At 49.5% G+C, this 18,045-nt stretch overlaps 10 protein-coding genes across 10 annotated transcripts; 6 read left to right on the plus strand and 4 right to left on the minus strand.

Moving 5' to 3' along the window:
• Positions 1-81: 81 nt before the first annotated feature.
• On the plus strand, positions 82-1,556 carry pfa4 (putative palmitoyltransferase with autoacylation activity Pfa4; the record flags this gene model as incomplete). The annotated part of the gene is made up of 5 exons (XM_024850754.1): positions 82-416; positions 463-634; positions 682-981; positions 1,029-1,107; positions 1,156-1,556. 5 exons carry the CDS (start codon positions 82-84, stop codon positions 1,554-1,556), a joined length of 1,287 nt encoding a protein of 428 aa, XP_024706074.1.
• Positions 1,557-1,603: 47 nt separating this feature from the next.
• On the minus strand, positions 1,604-2,585 carry P170DRAFT_446021 (class I SAM-dependent methyltransferase; the record flags this gene model as incomplete). Its single annotated transcript, XM_024850755.1, has 3 exons — positions 1,604-2,105; positions 2,180-2,463; positions 2,553-2,585. 3 exons carry the CDS (start codon positions 2,583-2,585, stop codon positions 1,604-1,606), a joined length of 819 nt encoding a protein of 272 aa, XP_024706075.1.
• A 952-nt stretch (positions 2,586-3,537) lies between these two features.
• On the plus strand, positions 3,538-4,149 carry P170DRAFT_474328 (GFA family protein; the record flags this gene model as incomplete). The annotated part of the gene is made up of 5 exons (XM_024853123.1): positions 3,538-3,620; positions 3,675-3,703; positions 3,759-3,868; positions 3,927-3,952; positions 4,002-4,149. The coding sequence occupies 5 exons, from the start codon at positions 3,538-3,540 to the stop codon at positions 4,147-4,149; spliced, it is 396 nt and encodes a 131-aa protein (XP_024706076.1).
• A 397-nt stretch (positions 4,150-4,546) lies between these two features.
• P170DRAFT_446022 (DUF202 domain-containing protein) lies at positions 4,547-5,449 on the plus strand (the record flags this gene model as incomplete). Its single annotated transcript, XM_024850756.1, has 3 exons — positions 4,547-4,904; positions 5,013-5,296; positions 5,378-5,449. 3 exons carry the CDS (start codon positions 4,547-4,549, stop codon positions 5,447-5,449), a joined length of 714 nt encoding a protein of 237 aa, XP_024706077.1.
• A 398-nt stretch (positions 5,450-5,847) lies between these two features.
• Positions 5,848-7,249, plus strand: P170DRAFT_435949 (uncharacterized protein). Its single transcript, XM_024849057.1, has one exon. It carries the CDS (start codon positions 5,885-5,887, stop codon positions 7,187-7,189), a length of 1,305 nt encoding a protein of 434 aa, XP_024706078.1. The 5' UTR covers positions 5,848-5,884; the 3' UTR covers positions 7,190-7,249.
• On the minus strand, positions 7,146-9,082 carry P170DRAFT_435950 (wax synthase family protein). The gene has a single exon (XM_024849058.1). It carries the CDS (start codon positions 8,641-8,643, stop codon positions 7,363-7,365), a length of 1,281 nt encoding a protein of 426 aa, XP_024706079.1. The 5' UTR covers positions 8,644-9,082; the 3' UTR covers positions 7,146-7,362.
• A 1,796-nt stretch (positions 9,083-10,878) lies between these two features.
• Positions 10,879-12,322, minus strand: P170DRAFT_353832 (MCT family MFS transporter; the record flags this gene model as incomplete). Its single annotated transcript, XM_024843997.1, has 5 exons — positions 10,879-11,096; positions 11,146-11,881; positions 11,942-12,083; positions 12,133-12,162; positions 12,228-12,322. The coding sequence occupies 5 exons, from the start codon at positions 12,320-12,322 to the stop codon at positions 10,879-10,881; spliced, it is 1,221 nt and encodes a 406-aa protein (XP_024706080.1).
• A 1,202-nt stretch (positions 12,323-13,524) lies between these two features.
• Positions 13,525-14,070, plus strand: P170DRAFT_508910 (RidA family protein; the record flags this gene model as incomplete). The annotated part of the gene is made up of 2 exons (XM_024854616.1): positions 13,525-13,729; positions 13,840-14,070. The coding sequence occupies exons 1-2, from the start codon at positions 13,562-13,564 to the stop codon at positions 14,068-14,070; spliced, it is 399 nt and encodes a 132-aa protein (XP_024706081.1). The 5' UTR covers positions 13,525-13,561.
• A 2,160-nt stretch (positions 14,071-16,230) lies between these two features.
• Positions 16,231-16,948, plus strand: P170DRAFT_508911 (uncharacterized protein). The gene is made up of 5 exons (XM_024854617.1): positions 16,231-16,373; positions 16,423-16,474; positions 16,527-16,597; positions 16,660-16,746; positions 16,796-16,948. Exons 2-5 carry the CDS (start codon positions 16,463-16,465, stop codon positions 16,887-16,889), a joined length of 264 nt encoding a protein of 87 aa, XP_024706082.1. The 5' UTR covers positions 16,231-16,373; positions 16,423-16,462; the 3' UTR covers positions 16,890-16,948.
• Positions 16,949-17,465: 517 nt separating this feature from the next.
• On the minus strand, positions 17,466-17,797 carry P170DRAFT_474335 (uncharacterized protein; the record flags this gene model as incomplete). Its single annotated transcript, XM_024853124.1, has 3 exons — positions 17,466-17,526; positions 17,592-17,674; positions 17,729-17,797. The coding sequence occupies 3 exons, from the start codon at positions 17,795-17,797 to the stop codon at positions 17,466-17,468; spliced, it is 213 nt and encodes a 70-aa protein (XP_024706083.1).
• Positions 17,798-18,045: the final 248 nt, after the last annotated feature.

The following is an 18,045-nucleotide window of genomic DNA, read 5'->3' on the forward strand; positions in this document are numbered from 1 at the left end:
TCCTTCCAAAATGGAAAAACATCGAAGATGCTCATCACTTTCCTGTTGCCTGTCATCGAGATCAGTATGCATTGACCCACGATGCTCTGCTCGTCATTCTCGATCTCGCAACTGGCGATCCCGTCGGTCTGCGTACTCATCGCCTTTCTCGCCTACACCTCTCAGTACTTCTTCGCCTATTTCGAGCCGTCGCCTCTACGGGAAAGCGAACTATGGCGCATCAACATCTTCGCCCTGTGCATCTGGATCTGCTACTACCGTTCATGCACTGTAGACCCCGGGCGCATTCCCAAGGACTGGAAGCCGGTAGACAGTAAGCAGCTGGAAGCCGACCGTGTCAGTGGTCGACAGCGATGGTGCCGTAGATGCGAAACCCTGAAGCCACCGCGGGCGCATCACTGCAAAACATGTCGCAGGTGAGCTCGCTGGATATGGCGAAGGCGCTTGCTAATACTTGTCTAGGTGTATTCCAAAGATGGACCATCACTGTCCGTGGACATCCAACTGTGTCTCGCACTTTACCTTTCCCCATTTTGTGCGGTTCCTGTTTTATGCAGTTGTGGGCATGGGTTATCTCGAGTCGTTGCTGTTTGAGAAAGCTTCCATCGTTTGGGCTTCCAGGAATCTTCCAAGCGTAAGCACTGGTCTGTTCTGAGTTGATGATGTACTAATCCTGTTCAGTACCTCGGACCGAGCGCATCTCAGATAGCTCACCTTTTTATTCTGCTCGTCTTGAACAGCCTAACAGTCTTCATGTTGTTTGTACTCCTGCTTCGAACCATGTGGTCTCTAGCGTTCAACACGACGACAATCGAATCATGGGAGATCGAAAGACACGAGACGCTGGTTCGAAGGGCCCGACACTTCCGCGGGTATCTGAGCGGACCAGGTGGCACCAGCATCCGCATCAAGAAGCAGGAATTCCCTTATGATATTGGCATCTGGGCGAACATCCGAGCGGGAATGGGCGGCAGTAGAAATGTACTTACCCTGCTCGATCGCAGACATGATGTGCTAACTCAAGGCAGGTTATCAGTTGGTTTTGGCCACTTGCACGGACGCCTGCTCGTACCACCGGGCTGGAATATGAAGTAAACGGGTTTGAAGGTTGGTCGTTTCCATCGGCCTAACGTACTGAGAATTAACAAGAAGTAGAACCAGATGTTTCGTGGCCACCGCCTGACCCTGATCGGATCCCTATCCCTTCTAAACAGCACCTGTCTAGTGGCATTTCCAACGCTGGGAATTATGAACGCGATGAGGTCGAGGCCTTTAACCGTCGAAAAGCGGAGGACCTCAAACGCTCAAGAGAGAACTTGGGGATCCAGCGTCGTCGACGTTTCCATAATCGTTTGGACAAAACCAAGGAGAGCCCTTCCAAAGCAGACGAGTCTAGCGACGATATCGAGGACTCCGAGGATGGTGAGGAAGGCTGGAGAAATGCCGAAGGCGAGCGATTGGGGGATTTCGGCGTGGACGAAGATGCCGAATTCTACGACGAGGAAGATATCCCTCTGGGTGTCTTACTGAGACAACGAGCCCAGAAGAATCAATAGGGCAGCTATCACCATCAAATATTCTCCATTGCACCATGTCATCTACATTATAGCTTCTTAGCGATACCCCTCAGCCGCACATATCCCAGCCACTGGCTACCATCCTCATGACGCGTCACCGCCGTCTGCAGAACGCCACAGACCTGCTGCACAACGCCCTCGCGCTTTTCGTCCGGAAGAGCATCCAAGAACGGCGCACCCATCAGCCTCACCCATCCCGCCAACCCACCATTCACCGCATCAGTCAGCTTCGTGGGCCGATACTCCGTCTCCATCTTCTCAACTTTGAACCCAATCCCCTCCAACGCACTCGTCATCCAGGCCACGGACGGGAAAAACCACGGACTCGTCTCTCTTGCCTTCTCGACCGAGATTCCCTGCTGCACAAGCGCGAATATCATCGCCGTCTGCACCTCCGCAATATTCCCATGCCCACCCATCTCAAACACATACGTTCCCCCGGGCTTCAAACTATCATATATCGCCTTGAGGGTATCCAAACGCGTCGACTCGTTGCGCAGAATCCAATGCAACGCGGCGTTAGAGATCCTGCATATTCCATTAGCTCTCTTCCTTCATCCAACCTTCCATGTACGCATTGCAGTGTAGTATAGAAACCTTACACTTTATCCCAACTCCCGTTCACAATCTCACTCTCATTCTTTAAATAGCAGCAATCCACAACGCGGAACTCCGCCTTCGCACTGCCGTAGTCTTTAGTCGCGGCGTCAATCATCGCCGGCGACGCATCGATGCCCAGCACAGACTGCACGGCGGGCAGAAACGCCTCCGTATACTTGCCATCGCCGCAGCCGACGTCCAGCACTTTGTCCGTGGGCTGGGGATCCAGGTACTGGAGTAGCGTCTGGGCTAGTTTCGGGACGAAGGAGGCGGAGGTGGAGTAGGCCTGGAACCGTGTTAGATTTATCTTCATGACATACAGCGTGATGGAGAACGGAGTGAATGGGTGACGGGAGTTGGGTTGGTGATGCATACCTCGGCGGACCAGTGGTCTTTTGCTTGGGCCATCTTGGCGTGGGGAACACTGCAGTGTTTGGTATATTCGTTGAGTTGCCGGCTCAGCTGAGAATACTGAGCTTTTTGGGTTGTTTGATGAGAATGGTCGTCTGGGTGGTGTCTATAGGTGTTTATATAGCCCAAGTCAAGGCTAGATAGAGAGCATGGTCGGGTCCGATGTCGGAGGCCGTCGGGGATGTAGCATCAGGTGCATCGGAGACCAATTAGAGGGAGAGGGATTGTTGGTAATAATTGACTATAGGTAGGATTGGGGTGTTAATTAGTTGGTATTAACGATGTAAATCGATTCTAGATAAGGTGTTGGTTCAAATCATGTTAGTACTGATTGCTTATCACTCGGTGCTGGGATGTATATTTTCTCGAACAACTAGTGACGAAGGACCCCGTCTACTGATAGTACTTCGATATATTTGCGACCAACACTACTGTTAGATCTTGAATTAATTGATCGTCGTAAATTTCCTATAGATAACCCCATCAAAACAGTTCCCATCCTAGATCCAATAAATGCAACTCCGTGGCGACACAAAATCCCCAAGCAACCTCGGCTACACATTCAACCACCAAAACAAACCCAAACCCAAACCCAGCATCCGACACTCAAAATCGCGGAATAAACAGACCAATTGACGGAAAGCGAGCCGCGATGCAAGCAACTGAACCGCGAAGTGGAGCCCGACGTCACTGGCCACTGCTCACACTCAGTCCTGGTCTTCAGTCTTCACCGTTCATTGCATATCCACATTCCCGCGCAAACTCCACAGCCAAGCAGAGCAAAATGGAGAACCATGGAAACGCCGCCCATCCGGCATTATTAATCTGCTCCACCGACTCGGGATACGGGGGAATAAAAGGGAGGGTGATGTCTGTTGATTCTGTCGTTTGATTTTGGGATTTTGTGACTTGCGATACCTGAGAGAAGATTTGGATACGACACGACACCATGCCGTACACCGGACACTGTAATTGCGAAAGCATCCGCATCACGCTGGCGAGTCAGCCTGAGAATTCGGTCATCTGTCATTGGTATGTCTGACTGTTGTTTGCCGTGGGATGGACAATGCTGATGATGGGGTTTAGTGCGAGTTGCAAGAGAGCCGGAGGGAGTGGTGAGATTGAGTCTAGGGCATCTGGTGTCAATTGCAATCGCTAAATGGGCAATAGTTTTCTCGACAAACTACTTTGTCGGCGAGGAGGAAATCTCCCTGGAAGATGCCCAGGGGACGTTAAGGATCTACGACGACACCAAGACGGCGTCGGGAAACGTTGCGCGGGTAATCTCCAAGCTTAACCGTTTCAGTCGGATGAGACACTGACCACAAGCCGGTCTAGCGCCACTTCTGCTCGAACTGTGGAAGGTAAGAACTAGAAGCTTGGTTTCGAAGACGATCGAAGCTGACAGCGCAGTCCGATTTATACGAAAACCCCCAGCGCGCCGGGGAAGCTGTACCTGAAGGCGGCGCTGTTCGATCGGATATCGTCGCCGAAACTGGCGGTGTTTAAGGAACGACAGCCGGAATGGGCGACGTTGGCCGGACCGGAGGGAGAGATCTGAACTTGGATTATCGACAGGGGAGAAAGATGAAATGCTTAAGAAAGTGGCTCCGATTGCGCCATCGCGTTGGCGTCGCAGCGGGTCCGTGATTGGCCGTGGGGCAGTTAAGCAAGGGATTGGCGGCCCTAACGCTGTCCGATGGATACTCTGTAGTGCCTGTGTATAGCCTCCGAGTGTACTTTAAGAGCAGTTCATCGGATGTGAATCGAACGTGAATCGAACAGAATCGAGTCCCCGAGCAGTCGGCGATCGACGGAGCCAAGCCAGCATGACACATCCATTGGCGGGAGTCGCCGAAGTCACCGCTTCCTTGGTTTTCCCTGCTTTCTCCTCTTTTATCTTCTTCACTACTCCGTACGCACAATCCAGCAAAGCTCGATGCATTCCCCTCCAGAAAATGGCCACCCGGTCTGACCACCCTACGGAAAGTCTTCCACCTAGACCGGAATGTGACCCGGACCAATCTGAAAATGAACGCCAACCTTCCCCGGACGGTCGGCGGGACTCGGACGAGCGAAATCGCGATGCGCTGGAACTCCACGAGATCGAAACCCAAGACGACGAAGCCGGCACCTCCACAGCCTCAATTTCATCCGGCGAGTACCGCACAACGACCCTCCGGACGGGATCTCGCACCAGTCAGCGGACGGTGCAGAGTCGGGCTCCACGCAAGGGATTGCCGGGCTACGTGCAGCGGTTCTGGACGCGCAATGTCGTGCTGACGGTGCCGCAGAAGAGCAATCGCGATCATTTCGGTATGTCTTGACGATCTCTCTTCCTTGTTTGGTGATTGGAGTTTCGGGGAGCCTTCGTCGTGTTTGGAGATGGATTTACTCCAGAGGTCGGAAAGCTAAATCTCCTAGCCCTCGAACGGACATTCCTCGCGTACATCCGCACGTCCGTCATCCTAGCCATGCAGGGCGTGTTGGTGGCACAGCTCTTCCGTCTGCAACGTCAAACCGACCCTAACTCGGAGCTGGGATATTACGAAGTGGGTGTGCCCCTGTCGGTCGCGTGCCATTGCGCCGCTATCCTGGTAGCCTTTATGGGCGCGCATCGCTTTTTCAAGCAGCAGAATGCCGTCGCGCTGGGCACGGTGTATGCGGGGGGATGGGAGTTGTATTGTATCGGGGGGTTGATTGGACTGGTGAGTTTATTACTTTTATATTTCGCAGAGTCGTCGATTCCTTGCTGGTTGCTACATTGGTTAGTCTGACTGACCATTTAGATCATTCTGGCGACATTCGTCCTCTCGATCATCATAACCGTGGAAATCGAATCCCATATCCATGATACTTGATCTGCTAAAATCTAACCCGACATCTAATCCTTGCCTCAAAATGTACATATCTACATAATGCTAATCACTTCAGGCTACGCTATATACATGCTGGCTAGCCATATGACCGTTTAACCCTGACTCCAAGTATCAGATACCTGCTCCCAGTACGACCAAATAGCTCACCAATTATCTTGAAAGAAATAGAGTTACTGAGCTCGGCATCGCCCGCTCGAACCGCAGAGATTCATAGTTGTACAGCAAGAAGTCCAAGACCTGCCGAGGCAGAGCACCTCGTATTTTCCCGCTTCCCAACTGTGGATGATCTCGTGGCTTGACTTCGCCTCGTTGAACGTGCTACTAATCCAATATATAAGTCAACGAGGTTTCCCTATCCATACATCTCCCACTTTCCTTCCCGCAGAATGCCGTCTCAGAAAGCATACTCCAGGAATCATGAACCTCAACATCAACCCAGCCCCTTCCTCCGACCCTGACCCAACCATAACCCCCCAACCCCCATCTCATCCCCTCTCATACCTCTCTCGCATCCCCTCCGACCCCATCCAACCTGAACCCACAAACCCCTCGCTCCGAACACCACCAGCAGCAGAAAAAACAACAACATACCACATCTACCCGACGCACCAAAACCCGTCCCACGCGCTGATCACCACCATCCGCCTCCCCAAATCGTCCTCCGCGCGCCGCAAACACCTAAAACGAAACCCCTCCGCCCTCACCACCGACGATACATCAACCCCCACCCCCTCCAGCTACTTCCTACACCTCCCCGCCATCGCCTTCCACTCGCCACCTCGCACGCTGCGTCGCGGCGCCACAAAAACGAGCCCCCCGCTGTGCATCATCCACAACTCGACGTTCTGGAGGCGATGGCGCATCCTGTCGGGCTCGGCGCTGATGGCGACGATTGATCCCCGCGGTGTAGTGAGCTGGGAGAGGCGGAGTACCTGGGGGAATGGACCCGTTGGGGACGCCGAGGTGAAGGGGTATAAGTTGCGAAAGTGGCGGCTGTGGGGTGAGAGTGGGAAGGCGTATCATCGGAGGGTTAATGCAGATCGGGATCGGAATCGAGGAGCGAAAGCAAGGACGGAGACCCCGGTTCCGGTTCAAGGGCAAAATGTGAAGGCAAGCGAGAAAAAAGCAGCGCAGACGGAGATGGGGATAGAGATACTGGACGAGAGCACGAAGACATGGGACCCCGTTCATGCCTCCGACGTCCTCCCCGTCCCCTGGACGAACCCGTCGCCGTTCTCGAGCCGCGTCAGATGGTACGGGTTTACGTATAACGGCGTGCATGCAACCTGGAAAGGGAGTCGAGATGTCCCCGCGAAGAAGAAGTGGGGGAGACGGTTGATGCCGGTGCATCATTTAAAACTTGTGGCTGAGTGTCCGAGTCCTGGGATTAGCCATTTCGATACGAAAGGCAGCATGGGGGAGTTGCAGGGAGGAGAGGAGGTGGTGCTCGCTCGATACTCGAGTAGCTTGTCGCATGGAAAGCATGGTACGTTGGTGATCTTCGACGAGGAGGTGAGTCGGGTGTTTGGATCTCAGGGGGTAGGTTCGAGGAAAGAGAAAGGATTTGCTCGAGAGGGAGATGAGGTTGGTGAGATGGATGAGTATGATGTGATTGTAGCGACGGCGATGTGCATGGTCCTTGGGGAGTGGCAGAAACGGAAGACGGTGCTGGAGATACTGCTCGCGTTGGCGGGGGGTGGAGCGGAGGGGGCAGGGTATTGATCGACCCTGTTAGTTAAGGTGTTTATAATCTCATATTATATTGATATGGGGAAGTAACTGGTAGGTCTGATTGACCCCAGTCCGATCTAATGCAACAGCGCGATCTAACAATATCTAACAACCCATCTATCAATAGCCCGCTATGCAATATATGCACCCAATCTCCGAACCATCTAAACAGGCCAACTCCTGAACATCAAAAACGGCGAGAACACAGGCGTCCCATCCACATAAACAGACCTCACCATCGGATCCATCCAAACCGGCGCAGTCCACAGCAAAAAGACACAGACCCAGAGAAATCCCAGTGCGCGACGAACAACCGGGCTCAAAGCACCGACCCATCTCCGGAAAGCATGCTGGAATGCACTCTCAACCAAGATGCCCACAGCCTGCATCGTAAAGAACCAGAGAGCGCCGCTATCCTCCCACGCGATACCAAATGTCAAGTCGATGCCCGAGTGGAAAAGCCCGGACAGCATGAAGGCGATGACGAGGCGCAGATACACAGCCCATCTGGAGGCGCGTGGGATGCGCAGGATGCTTGAGGTGATCATGTCCGCATTGGCTGAGAGCAGCGGGCGGAGTGTTTGATGCCATGAGATCCTATACAAGAGATTAGCTTCTTCTAATCTAGCTGGTTTTGATAGACAGAAATGATGCACATACCCCCAAAGTCGACGCAGCGACCAGCCCTCGAACAGCGAACCAGCAATAGGAGGCCACGCGCTGGGATGATGGATCCCCAAGCCCACCGCCGTGATCGCACCAATGTTATACCCCGCGAGGATAAACGCTCTACAGCAGATCCCAAACGAGATAGTAAACGCGATCTGTAGAACTGCTCGTTTCATCGACGCCGCATACACCCACGGCAACAAGACCGACTCATCCCTCGGCAAGGCCTCAATCGCAGGCAACAGATTCGGATCCGTCGTATCCACCGTAAACAGCGCCAGAAGAACCACGCCCAGCACCACCTTGCCGACACCAACGAGCACAAACCGGCCCCTCTCCGGGCCATCCTCCATCCCCTGTCCACCAAACCTCGGTAGCATCCTCACCTGCCACGGCGTGTTGACCCGACGATAATTAAACGCGGTGCCCAGCGCCCACAGGATTCGCGCCACGAGACTCCCCGAGCGCGTGGCTTTCACCCCAGCCCTCTTCTCCCACTCGACCTGCCCATCGTAGGATATCCGACTCAGTACCAACAGATCCATCTTGTTCAGCACATTCAGCCAGCAACTCGCCATCATCGGACCCGCGACTCGCACGTCGATCGCACCGCCAGTAATCTCGCGCTGGAACCCACACGCCAGAGCAACCACCACCGCTGCAACGGCTGGTCGCAGTCGCGACCGCGACGGAGTCAGTCCGACAGCCATCGCAGTGACCAGCTGCATCAGGGTCCACTGCGCGACGGGGACGCGCCAGACATCGAAAGCGGACATTGTGAGCGAGAGAAGGAGCCACCAAGTCCGAGTCCGAGTACCAGTCAACACTTGAGGATGAATAGAAATCGTCAAGAATCACAGGGTGCGAATAACTCTGCTCTGAGCATCGGGGACATGGACGTGGTGCGAGTGCGAGTGCGCATGATTCTGATTCAGGTTCAGATTCAGTGTTGACGATTGTTGTTGGGGGGATCTGCAGAACAGCGCGTCGAAGGCGGTGATTGGTGGGCGGTGGAAATGCGAGGCGCTATTGCGGCGCTATGGGCTCTAGTTTTTCATGAGCAGGGTCTGGTTGGTTGAAAGGGCGATAGTGGAGGAAACTAGCGAGATGTTTGAATCGGTTTCTTTTCTTGGGTGGTGAATTGTTGGCCTTATTTAAGTCTACAATGCTGTCTTACTCCGAAGAGGATGCTACAAATGCTAGCTTCGATAGAACATAGTCTAATCTAGCCTGTGACGCGAAAGTCATAGCCCGGAGGACAAAGCTGCAAAATTCAAGCATTCGGAATATCCTCCTCAGCAGAGTGTTACAATCCTCTAAATCGCGAAGGCTCCGGGATTGACGGCGGGATCACCGGCGCAGGCTGGCCTCCGAGATGTCCGCCAACAACTCCCATGACAAATACCCAGAAACGCGAAAAAAGTTCATGAGCATAACATCCTACTCACCGGAAAACCAAGCCGATCAAAATAAGAAACCTAGCCAACGAGATCTCCCCGGATAAATACCCCTGATCCTCCTGTGTTGTTACTTCCGCAAGCGGAAGAGGAAAAACGTCACGATCTCATGCCCCAGATCGAAAGAATCTCAATGAATGTAACCTATGTCATGACTCCCTTTGTTTCATCTTCGACACGATGAGATTGAGTTTTGGTTGACCTAAAGCCCCACCAGATTATGGGCTTGACCTATCGACGTCCGAGAATCGCAGTGACGAAAACTGTCTGCTGAACTAGAAGATGTCATGTAGGAAAATTGACAGGGTCTGTGATCTCGATCGCGATCGAACCGAAGTTAGCCCCCGTAAACGCGGGAGAAAAAGCATATATTTTGCGGTTATTGGATACTGTTACCACGATATGGACTTGCGGATGAGGCTAGCCATCCATGCAGCGAATGCGGTAATACGCTTGAATGGCTGGTCGTGAAGCATCGGACGTGGGGAGTTAGCTTCATATACAAGAAATTCCACTGGAATACAGCATCGCCTCGCGTGTCTAGTGGTCCAGTGCATAATCCTACATAGTTGGATAGGTAGAGAGTCAGCGAATTTGCACCCTACTGCTCGATGAAGCCTTTGCGAGCAGATCATTAAACCAAATAAGAAGTCAGTCAACTCCGAAAGCGCATAGCTTCAAAGCTGAATGAAAGTTCAACCAACGGCCGAAGTTAGGTTTGTCAACGCTCCATATAACCATGTAGACTGCGGCATATCCGCCAACTTGGATTCCGCATAACCCAACTTGGGTCGAAGGTCTTGATCTAAAACTTAACCCAGTCTGCGTCCAGGTGAAACTTCTTTAACCTAGATTTAACCCAGATTTAATATTAGTACCCTAATAAAACTTATTAAAATTTAATTTAATCTAATTATTATATAATTTTAATTATAAAGCTGCTTAGTTATTATTGGCGGGCGTAGATCCGGTGCTTTGCAAATCCGAAGTCCCAGTGAAGCTACCCTTTAATTTGGCACTGAGACGGATTATTATCAGACTGGGGTAAAACCTTTATTGAGTCATAATCTCATATTTTTCAGGTTACCAAATTAAATCAGCTTGCCAATGTGCCCACAAAATCCGGGAGTGTTCGTGAGAAGAGAGAAATGGCATAAACCCAAAGGACCACTAGGGGAAAGCATATGGCCGCGTGAATGAAGTGGATAAGAACTTTGTAGATAGAGCGCCGTAGTGGAGGCGCTCTATTAGCGCCATCATCCCAGGTGGGAGTGGATCTACAATAGAAAAGGGTTTAGAGGAATTTAGGGTTAGATCATACGACTATTCTGGATAACTACTATTACTGGATACTAGAAATTAAACCATAGATAGGTCCTTTATGGGTTTAGGTCTTCTTTAATTTTCAAGATGATCATACAAAAAGAAGTGCTTGCAGTCTAGGTAGTATGGCGAATACTGCCCTAGGTATGTAAACTAGCAAGAGCTCCTCACCACCGTGCAGTCAGGTAGACTGCTCCGGGTCCCTCCAGCGCTTGGGCTAGAGAGAGATTTCTAAATGATGGCCACAATCCTCCTCTCAAGTATGAGCCGAGCCGCAGCCATACAGAGGGTCCCAACAACAAGCGTCGTCCCGCAGAACATAGAGCACTCAAGGTATCCATACGTCCTAATAAGAGCGCCATTGACTGGAGTTCCTACCAGGCCTCCAAAGCTGCAAACAGCAAGGCCTTGTCCAATGTATGTTCCGATTTCACTCGGATTAGGACAGACTGGTTGAGAGTTAGTTGCAGGTTTGTAATTAGATGAGGACAGACAGACCTTGAGCAACTGTGGGCGAATACAAAGAGAAGATTGCGCCAGAGAAGAATCCAAAGAAGATAACCCAGACGGTAATACCGGCCGTGGATGTGGCAGCCGTCCAGCAGAAGCAAAGAACAGCACAAGCTATATATGTAACGATGGCCATGTTGAAGCGTCCGAATTTATCGCCCATGAAGTTAGGAATGATACGGCCGAAGAACGACGATGCATTTAGGATGGCAACCTGGTACTGAGCGAGTTGAGGATCCATGCCCTGTGCTCGACTGTAACTGGAGACGTAGAATATCGGGCCATACAGGCCCATTAAGCCGATCAGAAAGCCCGCATTTGCAAAAATGTATGCCCAGTTTGTAAATGCCCTTGGGACGAATAAGTCCTTTTGTCGCCGCGGAGCGAATTCTTTAGTCACGATACTGGAGTACATGATTAAAGCTAGCATGATGAACCCGACTACCCGGACAGCCCAGCCGAAGCCGATCTGAGACAGGAGTCTGTTTAGGGTTACGGGGAAGATGATACCTCCGAAAGCTGCGCCGCTAACAACAACGCCCATTGCCCATGCGCGCCACTTTACGAAATATTGGCCGACCGTTGAGACAACTGGGGTGAAGATCATGCCGCAGGCTAGTCCTCCGAGGACTCCTTGGGCGAGAATAAACTGGTAGTATTCTTTGCAGAGGCTGGTCATCATGACAGAGAAGACGAGAGTAATGCCAGAGGGGATAAGGACCATCTATGGAATCAGTCAGTGAGTGACTTAGGATAAAAATGTATGACAGAAGTAATGAAATACCTTGACGCCAAAGCGATCGGCAAGAGGGCCACTGATGGCGCCAAAGAGGAATAGGAAAAATGCTTGGAGAGATCCTATCCATGAGATGTCGCTTTCAGATTTGTCGGAAAGGAAGTTATCCTTATAATAACTCTGGTAAATGCTAAATGACTTGGTAGCGGCTAGCCTCATAATAGTAATAGAGAACCTACCCGAATGTATTGATATAACCAAACGTGCACCTGATAGAGATAAAGTCAGTCGGGAGAACAATCAATACCAGGAATGCTTTTGAGATAAGGCTGACACTTGAGCTGCAAATGCACCAACAGTAACCATCCAGGCACGGGCACCTCCATCTGGAGGGTCTCGGGGTTGCGTCCGGGCCTCCTTTGAAGTCATAGTGGCAAGAAAAGAGGCAGCTATTTTTTTTAGAAAGGACATTCAGAAAATGTATTTTAATAAAGTTCAACTAAGTATTTTTATAAGAAGCCATATTGCTTTGTTACTCAAAATCCGATGTTTGGGGGGTTCATGGCTAGTAACCAACTAACTGTAAGGGAAAGCAGCTCGGAGTTAATCGAAATACGAGCAAACTCCGACTAGAAACCAAGGATGTTCGGGCTAAGACTTAAGGCCGAGTTCAAACATTCCCAGAATGCTAAGAACCCTACATAGTGTTTAACCTCGTTAAGCAGGTCGAGTGATCTATCTACACATCGAAGAGCACGTATTCAAGCACATGCCGACGTCTTAGAATAACTGTTCATTACTTTTCAACCAATTAAATACCAAAACTTCGGTGGTTACATTCCATAATAACACCAAACCATCCCCGTATAGCCGAAGCATGTACAGCATTACCAACATCCACACCACCAACGTCAAGATTTTCACAATGGCCGAAATAGGGTGACTTCAATAGCACCGATATATCTACCTACAGAAACGAAAGGGCACAATGCCCAGCCACCCCCAAAAGAAGCCACAGGAGCAAAAGCAAAAACGCCTCGAAGTCACCGACTCAAACGTCTGGACGGGAATGAGAGAAGCGTGATAAGAAACACCTGTTCCCAGAATGCCTCATCGGAGTCGAACACAGCCACGAGTCTTCCTCCAGAAATCTGAGAGCGGCGAGGTCCGATTTCATTTAGTAACGTTTTTAATTATTATGCAGGTTGTGTCCACCGTTCGTCAATTTGGAAGATATTGGAAAGATATTCGATGGAATAAGCTCCACTATTACTTAACCACAGAGGACAGTAGTCTTGGCAATACGTGGGTTTCTCCCTTATGCCAAGGGCCCAAGAGCATCCCCTCTTCACAACAAAGACAATAATAATGGTACTGCCTGGATAAATTCGGACATTATTACCTAAGTATCACCGGTAAATCCGTTTTTTGAGGCCCCCTGACAAGGATTATCGTAGTCCGCAAACCGGCCTCCTAAGTCCGACGGGAGCCCTAATCTAAAGTGTGAAGCCTTGCGGGTGTACTTATTCGACCCATGTATGCACCCGAGTATGTTTTAATGAGTTGTAATCACAAAATTGAAATCAATCGTTGATCGCATTCATCAAGCCTGGGATATTGTTTGCCTTTCTCTGCTCGGTATTTACGAATCCATTATTCGCCCAAGATATGTCGTTCAATCGAGCCGAGAACGCTATTCAGTGTCCTGGTGCACCGAAGAGCAATGGAAAATATGCACTGGTAATCAAGCATGGGAACGTTCTGCATCTTTCCGGGTGGATGGGACAAGACCCCGAAACGGGCAAGGTCGTCGAGGGAGGTGCTGTTGCGCAGATGGTAAGTTCAGTTGGGATACCTTCAAGTTCAGAATGAGAAGCCAGAAAGCCTGCCATCATTGGATGCATCTTGTCGTTTAATTTATAGGATGGTTTAATAACATTCATCAGGAGCAAGCTACTCGCAATATTGAAACTTGTCTTTTGGCCGCTGGTTCATCGCTGGACAAGATCATTTCGCGTCGCCTCTTCATCACTGATATGAGCAAAGTTTTCGAAGTCGATGATGCTTGGGGTCGTTTGCTCAAACCTCCTTATCCTGTCAGTACAGCCATTGGAATATCCAGCCTGACCCAGAAAGGTGCGATCATTGAGTTGGAGGTGACGGCGGCAAGTGATTAAAATAGGAGACTATTTTGGTGGTGGTCTCTCCCAGAGGAAATCAATCTGTGGGATTTTGTCTTGCTCAATACATATTATGCTGGGTTGCTGCCAGGATCCTATACAGTAAATAGAGGCATCATATCTGAATATCACAAGATATTTGTTAGGAGTTGTGTATGAGGTATTTACATCAGGTAGATATGAAATTTAGGCCGGCTGAATAAGAAATTGGCTGAAGAGGGAGATATATTCACAGTTTGAGATAACCGGCATAATGGGGAGCCAGAGCTCCCTGGCCTTGTCTTCGCTTGGGGAATCCGATCTCTCCTTTGGAATTCAGGTGGAAGGACCTGCCCAGCGTAGATCTGGATATTTCTATAGAGTCCATGTTTTCTTTCAAGACCTTCCTCGCTTAAAGCCCGTCGTAGTACGACTGTAAAGATAATAGTCATGCAACACATAGCTATATTGACTACAAAGGCGGCCGTCCACGGGATTATTTTGGATTGTGAGAGATTTTGAATAAACAAAGAGGCAAGATGAAATTGATCGCTGGAGATCTTTTGTATTTACTCTTCAATCTGGCTTTCGGCAGCCGACATGTTCGGCGGTGTACCTGGGTAGGCTTTCCGAATGCAATATTAAATGGTATGCTGCAAAAACGCTGCCCAGGTGGTGGCACTTGCTATACTAGCTTCTGTTGATTACTCCGAATCATGTATACAGGAAGCTTAAGAGCTAGAGAAACAGAGAGCCATAGGCTTCCCCTTCGCCCCCCAACAATAATTTCATATTGTCCAGTTAAAGAATCTTATGGCTTACGTATTCAGCATCCGGCAAAACAGCGATAACGCCGTCGTGTTTTCTCATTTTGCTCAATGTTGAGTTAATTGTAACTTTTGGTGATCTTTTGGCGAGGCAATAATTTAGTCAGACTTTAATTGAAGGCGCCCTTTCGCTCTTCCGGAATGTCAAATTCAATGCCAGTATTGGTGGTCAGAGGCTAGGGATTCTATCAGACAAGGCGGACCTACCTGCCTGTAGGGAAGGCATGTTTGTCCTAAAAATAGCAACACGAAGGAGAAAATGCATTACACTAGAAAGAAACGTGGTTCTTGCTGCAAGAACTTCGAAATCTTGAAGAAGCTTTGTGGTCCCTCTCAAAGCTGCGGCCCTCAGAAAAGGTAGCTGAAAGACAAGCGCATGATCCTTCGATTAAACGGATTTATCCTCAAAATTTGATGTAATCGCCCGCAGAATAGTCGTCGGGTAAGGCATTTTGTCTTAGAAATTTTCGACCGTTTATGGTGGGCAGCATCTCTTATTTTCATGTCATTTGACGTGACAACTTTGACAGCTCTTGATCCTCGGGCGATCAGAAGTATTTATTGTGGGATGATACACACATTACAAAACATAGTCTCGCGACACCTTTTGCAATTCCTTCTCCTTGAACTTCCGCAGAGAATTATATATAGACTCGTGGTCCGTTTATGAACGTGCTCGCTTTATGGCACCAGCGTTGAAGCCAACATGCCCTGTGGTAAGGGGAAAGAGCAGTGATGTAATTCATGCATGCAATTGCAGGGTACTTTACGCAATTTGACATCGAAATCCGCAAATTGCAGATATAGTATGCGGATATTAACACTCCCTAGCAGCCTACCTACACGCCGTCTCTATACGGCTCTCAGTGGCTGTAGGAGGAGAACGATAGAATGACTTCGAAGCAATCCGGAAACACTAATGAAATTTGTGGAGCTAATCAACTAACTGATGGAACATGAAAGCAGGCAGGAGGAACGTCCGGATGACTCCTAGGTAGGTGCGGTGGGTTGACTACTGTGGCAGAAATTCGGGAGGATTTTATTCCGCAGCGGAAATGACTAATTCGATAAAACGCTTCAATTCAAAACAAACGATGTCATTGGCTATAAAAGAATGACGATTTTTGCGTGTTTTTATTGGTTGTTCTACATCTCGATTGCAGCGATTTTCAGGGCTATTTATATTGCTTTCTCAGGAGTCAAATCGATGAAAAGATCGTCAATTTATGACTTCATTTCATGACGTGTGAAAGTTGCGTGATTTCGAGCGAGGCGATGACCGATTAATCAATCGCTCTATTTAACTAACTACCTAACTAGTTACCCGAACTGCAACAACTACTGGATATTGCCGCAGCCTATAACCATGGTCCCGGAACGTCTATCGATCGCAGAACCAACGAAAGTCATGATCTCAGAGGAAGATCGACGAGATCTGGATGGAGTCAATTGGGCGAGTCATGACATCATACAAATTGAGACAGACAGCTCTTTGTACATAAACACCCGCCTTTGCTTCGTCGACATTTACTGAATTCCTCAGATCCCCTTCATAACTCACAACACAATACAAAACAGCAACCATGAAGAACCTCGTTAGTAGCACCCTACTATGTCCGAAATAGCAGTGGCTAACGAGATAACTAGACTTTTGACGTCCGCTACGACAACGAACTCGCCCACGAGTACTACGGCGACGGACAAAAGCTCACGGACCGGTAAGGAGCCGACACTACGCATCCTTGCTAAAGTACCTACGAATTGATTCTTTCGTGTATAGGATGCGACAGATCTACAATGGCAAGGAGCTCACGTTTCCCGATCAATACGACTCCACCTTCACCACGCCGCCGATCCACTTTATGCAGTAAGTCTACGAAGCTAGTCGGATGTCGGATAGAAGCTAATTAAAGCAGGGTCGAGGCGGAAGATGACGTTGATGTTGATGGATTGAAGAGTGTCAATGTTCCCCCTGGCTTGAGCATTAAGATCATAGACTTTGAGGATTAAATTGAACTTGGGAGCCAAGGTAGCCTGGTAGCCTTTACTATAGTGAGATTTAATTGAACACATTTGTCAGATACCATGCAGCCGGAGTTTCATATTCCATATGAGAGCAGTCTTCAATACTATTGCAGGCTTAAGAGGCTATACACGGCGCCTTTCACGAAGCTAGATGGACCGATTCCAAATAATTAGAGATCCCTTTCCCGTAGATATTATCATTATGAACGACTTCCGCACATGCGCCGATTCTCGCCACAACTTCCACCCTCCGTAGCATAACCTAACCCATCCCATCTTATCCCATTCTAACCTAAAGAGATCCGCAGCTCGTCGATTCCTGCGCACGACAGTTCCCAAACCCACCACCTAATCATAGCACTCAATAGACTTAGTCCGGGACGCAACCGACCGCAAACAAGGATTATCGTGATCCGTCAGATCGCTTGTCTTGCCCCACAAAGTGCACAGGGGGCGCCAGTCGCAGTCTTTGGAACTAGATACGGAGCACTCTCTTAGCATGTGTTCCACCTCTGTCTACGCTTATCGTTGAAATTAAGACAGAAATAAGTGCATGGTGACCTACTTGAACAAAACGCACATGACACGTCCGCGAGGGATTTTGATAGACCCGAGTTGTTTCCTGGGTTGGTTAGCGTTAGCTTGGTCGTATGAGATGGATGAATGGGATGGGATGGGTTAGAATACAGATCGCCTTTGATCTCGGTGCATTTGTCGGGCGAGATCTTCTTCGAGTGGCCTTTGTAGTCGGGGTCGTTGTAGAGGGTTACCTGTTCGTTGGGTTACTCGTGATACAGACGGAGACTAGAAGGGAGGGGGGTTACTTCATGATCTGCGGCGGCGCTAAGGGTCAGCATTGCGAGGATCGCGGAGAGGACTTTCACGATTTGCATTTTGCTGGTGGTGAGGATTTGGATAGTGGTATTGAATATGAGATAATAGAGGTATTTTGGTGTTTTTTGTTGTGGTTTGTAGTTTCTGGCTGTAGATAGAGGTTAGGAGATAGCTGGATAATCGCTCGATTTATAGAAAGCCATTCTACTAGGGAATCGAAACATCATATTCAACTAAAAAGCAATGGCCAAGCTATCAGGCGACCTTGTATGCGGAATGTTCGTGTTCTAATTTAGGATATGGAAAG

This window comes from Aspergillus steynii, assembly GCF_002849105.1.
Source record: "Aspergillus steynii IBT 23096 chromosome Unknown P170scaffold_3, whole genome shotgun sequence".
Taxonomy (NCBI): domain Eukaryota; kingdom Fungi; phylum Ascomycota; class Eurotiomycetes; order Eurotiales; family Aspergillaceae; genus Aspergillus; species Aspergillus steynii.

Bases quoted from the DNA above. Each gene is read 5' to 3' on its own strand.
- P170DRAFT_435949 (XM_024849057.1), top strand. From the start codon at position 5,885: ATGAACCTCAACATCAACCCAGCCCCTTCCTCCGACCCTGACCCAACC.
- P170DRAFT_435950 (XM_024849058.1), bottom strand. From the start codon at position 8,643: ATGTCCGCTTTCGATGTCTGGCGCGTCCCCGTCGCGCAGTGGACCCTG.
- P170DRAFT_508911 (XM_024854617.1), top strand. The intron at 16,598-16,659 runs GTAAGGAGCCGA...TTTCGTGTATAG, and splicing joins GGACAAAAGCTCACGGACCG to GATGCGACAGATCTACAATG. The intron at 16,747-16,795 runs GTAAGTCTACGA...TAATTAAAGCAG, and splicing joins CCGCCGATCCACTTTATGCA to GGTCGAGGCGGAAGATGACG.